The sequence below is a fragment of the Epinephelus moara genome, chromosome 12 (genome assembly GCF_006386435.1).
Source record: "Epinephelus moara isolate mb chromosome 12, YSFRI_EMoa_1.0, whole genome shotgun sequence".
NCBI classification, from domain to species: Eukaryota; Metazoa; Chordata; class Actinopteri; order Perciformes; family Serranidae; genus Epinephelus; species Epinephelus moara.
This window is the reverse complement of record NC_065517.1, coordinates 9,403,588-9,408,520: the sequence shown is the minus strand read 5'-3', so window position 1 is coordinate 9,408,520 and position 4,933 is coordinate 9,403,588. Positions and strand designations below refer to the sequence as shown.

The window sequence follows — 4,933 nt, the reverse complement described above, 5'->3', positions numbered from 1 at the left end:
TATCTACTAGGCAGGGTCAATATTTGTGTTTCAATAAAACAATATTGAAACACAAAGGTAAACGTAAAACATGCATGTGTGAAACATCTGCAACACCTTACACAGCAGATTGTTTTAGTGAATAATGCCACCGCTACTGTCAAATCACACTGCGAGTACAACAGGCATTCTGACATCACAGAGGTCTTAGAATTAGCGTTACTGCTGCAATTATGGAATTATAACATCAACATTATGACAGGTTGAATTTTAAGAGCCCCCGCAGGCAAATCTGATCAGTGCAGCAGGAAAAAGTACAACAGTCTATGCAACTGGCAACTGTGACTTGTGTTTATTAATCTGTTATAACAGTTAAATGTAATTTAGATTTAAGATCTAATGCTCCATGAGTGAGCCTCTTTAGATTAAACATGATAAACAAGGGTATTTCAGAATACTCTTTAAACACGTGCACGGAGGTGGCAACTGACCAAATAACACCAGAATATTTCAAAAGCAGTTTTGATTCATTACTGTATGAGTCAGCTTGGTTTTTAGCAATTTCTTAGTTAAGTTAATGAACAAACAAAATTAATTTTGTTGTTATGTAACTTTTTGTCAAAGAACCTGAGACAAAGCGGAAGAATGTGCAGGCAGGAACAGTTGTGTCCTGTATCAGGAACTCCAGCACGACGGTGGGGGTGTGGATGAATGGTTATTGAAAGGAGCTCTAAAAAGAACCATGTTTGTGTTTATTATAGTGTCCCTTTAAGATGGAAGTGGAGCGTGAATGTGTGTGTGTATACTGTATTTCTATTATGTTAGGTTTTGGCTTCTCAGACAAAGATACATGAACAAAGGTTCATAAACGAACAAGTGTTAAAACTGTCTCCTCCATTTGCTTCGGCTTTCTCACTACAAACGCTCCTTCACAATAGAAGTAACTTCTAACCACAGTTAGCAATAAAAAATATCAATAATAGGATATGGTTCCAGCTAGTGTCTACCAGTATCAGGCACTGAAATTAAATGCTTTTTAAGACCTTTTCATCATGCTGCACCAAATTTAAGACTCATCTTTTTCTTTTTTAAGCACTTTAAGTTAAGTATAAAGGTAACCAGTAAATATGTGGTCCATGCAAATGTAGATTTTACATAGGAATAAGGCATTCCTATTGAAGTAAGCAGATTACTGTACATTTTGTCAACAGATGGGTTAAGTGGTAGGTTTAAAGATTTCAGAGGTATGGACTATCACACAGAATAGCTTCACTCATAATGAGATAAGATGTTAAAAGATGGACAAATTAAATTAGATCAAATATTTGTGGCAACTGGGACCTCACAAATTCAAACACAGACTCTGTAATAATCAATAACCCACAGTTTGGTATATTCGACTTTATGTGAGAAACCTTGCATACCTTTTTAAGCTGCCCCTCCATGCCGGGCATCAACATGATACAAGCAACACCCACTCCCAGCAGCAGGAAGAAGGCATAGATGAGGCGAGTCACTGTGGAGTTATTCCCACTGGGGCAGCATCGGCACAGCAGGCAGGGGGCGCTGCCGCACAGGCACGGGATCTGCACACAAATCAGTACTACAGTTAATCACTTGATCATAACACACAGACAGTCAGACAGATAGAGAGACAGATAGACTGGCAGGCAGCCAGACAGACACACAGAGAAGCAGGCAGATATATAGATCTAGGCATTAGACAGGAAGGTAAACCGCTTCCTCCCAGCAGACAGGCCCGTGTATGGTGACCCTCTCTGGGGGTAAATGTGTTGATGTCTGCCTCCACATGTCGCAATGAGCCCACCATGCTGACTGCAGCTGATACCTGACCTGTTTACACGCTGCAGTGTCGCAACAGCTAACAGCTAACGTTACACCCCGGCTGCTTTGTTGACATCATCCACAGCTGCGTGTTGACAATGTTCACACGCAGAAAACCACCAAATACACGTCAAAAATGCCACAAGTAACATTTCACATACAATTCACATATTTAGTTAGCAACAGCAGGACGGTTAAACGAGCGGAAGCGTCGAGGCTCGACATGTTTGTGGGTTTTTTTTAGGTTAGCTGGTTTCCAGACAAAGGCAGACGTCATGTAGCCCTGCCGTTAGCTCCCATGCTTACAAGAGCCAGTAACTCATCCACATTACTCACTCTAGACATTGTATTGGATTATATAAGAGCAGTTAGCGAACGCTAACTAGCTTTATTGTGTTTATTTATGTCCGTCTGCGTCACAGTTAATTAACCCAACGGCCTCCTGCCGTGTGTGTTATTGCGCAGTCATGACAGCGCTTGTTGTGTCGAAAAATAAAACAGCGATAACGACACATTTAACGTCACTGCTTTCAGTGTCAGTGAAGAAAAGACGTGTGTAACTCACCCAGCTCGCCATGGAGCACAGTCCCAACACGGCTCCCATGATGGCTGATGTTTGTTCTTTTCTGGTCTCTCGTTAGATGGCTGGTGCTTTCCTAGAAGATGGATGATGCGCTGCCCGACTTCTTCTTCTACTAATACAAGGTCCAGTAGCTTAAATGCACAGGAGCGGTTTGCTGCCCTCTATAGGACGACTGCAGCACTCTCATCTCAGGCTTTATTCACGTACACACAATGTTTATGTTAATGTGACTTCTTCAGACTATTCAGGAAACCCTAACTCTTATCTCTGTTACATAAAGACACACCCTTAAAAACTGTCTTGTACTGCAGCTTGCAAACATTTAGTAAACATTCCTGATGAAAATTAAACAAAACGTAGTGTATTGGATTCTTTAAGAAATACATTAGTTAAGGATTTTAAATTAGACATATTTACAACTGCAGAGAAATTGTTTTTGACAAACAATCTAATTTAAAGATCAAGTGTGTAGGATTAGGGCCCATTTATACTCCCTGTACATATGAAAATAGATAGGCTAGGTCCGTTTCAGACGTTGTAAACATCGTGACCCGTATTCCTCCATGCTTCCTTTATGATGGCATACAGCCATTAAATGGCAGTAGAGGGCAGAGTCAAGTTTCAGACAGCAACAAGTGAGGTTACACTTAAAAAGATTGTAGTAATATAGGCCTACCTTTTAAGGGAGATAGTGTTGTGGATGGCAGTGGACTGTGAGGCCATTAAATTTATCACGTCATGTGACACAGAGAATTCTTCTGTATTACTAATTCACTCCATTCCACCATTTTTTAAATGTCTTTGTCATCTCCTATGGTCATATCTTGCTTGAACTACTATGTTACACTGCCCCCACTGCTCTGTTTCATCCATATCTGTAAGCTTTCAGAAAACGTGGACAGATACAGACAAAATGAACGCAGAGAACGGACAGAAGGTTTCATCCGTGCCCATATACGTATTTAACTTTGAGCATTAATGAGCCCATGGGGGTACATACTGGCATAAATGAAATACAATATTCTTTACTATGTTTTCATTACTGTTTAATTACCTGAAACTAAGAATGGTTGTGTTTTTGTTAACTTAGAATGAGCTGTTTATATCTACAAATGGAGCAGGTCACAAATTTGCGTTCTTAAAATAGCAAAGGCATGACCCACCCCACTCTGCCTTATTTTATCTCTGATTGGCTTACACTAACATTGTTACCCTAACCCCAACCATTCCCATTCCTCTTGCCTGAACCTAACCAACCCAACCAATGAAGGCAACAAATACTAGCCAATCAAAGGGAGAGTAGGGTGGTTCATGCCTTTACCATCCCAGGAAATTTGTGACTGATTCCTCTTCTAAGGAATCTGCCATGTATGCCACAGGAGTTTCAGTTGGTTGTAATCTGCAACCTTACCACTAGATGTCACTAAATCCTACACACTAGACCTTAAAAAGGTAAACTTACTGAGTTTTGGAGCTTTCAAAGCATCTCCCAGTCTTCTTTAATAAGAGATTGGAGATAGCTCAGGTGTCAGAACGTGACCAAAATATGGACCTTCAGTCACATGATAACAGGTGTTTATATATGTGAGGAGATGGCAATACCTGTCTCTGTTCAAACATGGTCTGTGGTAACCTTTTTGACCTCTTTTCCATGGATGCTGTTTGTGGTTTTGATCTGGTGTTCACAAACAGCCGGTGTCAGCTGTTTCACTGATGTAGTGCTCCCCACAGTCATCACGTGATGTCATGACACTGCTTCTGGTGGTCTCTGTTGAGTTAGCAGTGTTCGTTCAAGTTGAGGTTGGTTCTTACCTGCCAGCTGCTGTTTAATGCCTCCTCAGTGGGGATGCTGGTCAACAGGGAACTGTAGTGTTGTCATTGGAATTTCTAACTTTGATACAATACCTTGAAAAATATTGATATACATTACCATTTATGACATCACAGCCTGTTGACATTGAAGGCTGTTTCGTCTTTCGGTGATATGTGAATAATATCACGTGTCTCATCTAGTGTGATGTTGATATATGTATATGTTTGATTACTGGCACTGCTGTACTGGGCTTACCCACCATGCTGGACTGAAAGCAAATTCCACCGAACTCAGTCATGTGGTCATTAATAAAGGATGGATGACAGTGATTGATTGATGTCCTTGATCTTCTGGACCATGTTCCCATGAGATGGTCATGAGATGCATTTAAAAGCTCTAAAATTTAGCAACTAAATTGTTGAGCGTAGATTATTTTGTTACATATTGTTCCCACAGGTCAAGAATGAACGTACCAGTACATGCTAATTTATATTATGCTTTAAAAATTATGTCCAAAGATTGTCTCAAGGCTGTGGTGGATGCTGATGTCCCCAGGGCTACAGTAGCTGCCAGATAATGTCGATGAGAAAGTTGATATCTATTTAAAGTGTTCTTCCTGTGAGGCTTGTCAGATTCAAGTGTTCAATTCCACCAATAATCTGAACTAATGTACATTCTAAAATTTGCCATTGTGGTCACAGACTTTGTGGTCT

At 40.5% G+C, this 4,933-nt stretch overlaps 1 protein-coding gene across 1 annotated transcript in view; it reads right to left on the bottom strand.

Annotated features, from left to right (window-relative positions):
- Positions 1–2,546, bottom strand: part of serinc1 (serine incorporator 1) — a 9,253-nt gene extending 6,707 nt beyond the window's left edge. The window contains exons 1-2 of the mRNA XM_050058140.1: positions 2,390–2,546; positions 1,404–1,565 (exon numbers count right to left, since the gene is read on the bottom strand). Coding sequence (XP_049914097.1) covers positions 1,404–1,565; positions 2,390–2,428 — 201 coding nt within the window. The 5' untranslated portion in view covers positions 2,429–2,546. The remainder of the gene's footprint in view (positions 1–1,403; positions 1,566–2,389) is intronic.
- Positions 2,547–4,933: the final 2,387 nt, after the last annotated feature.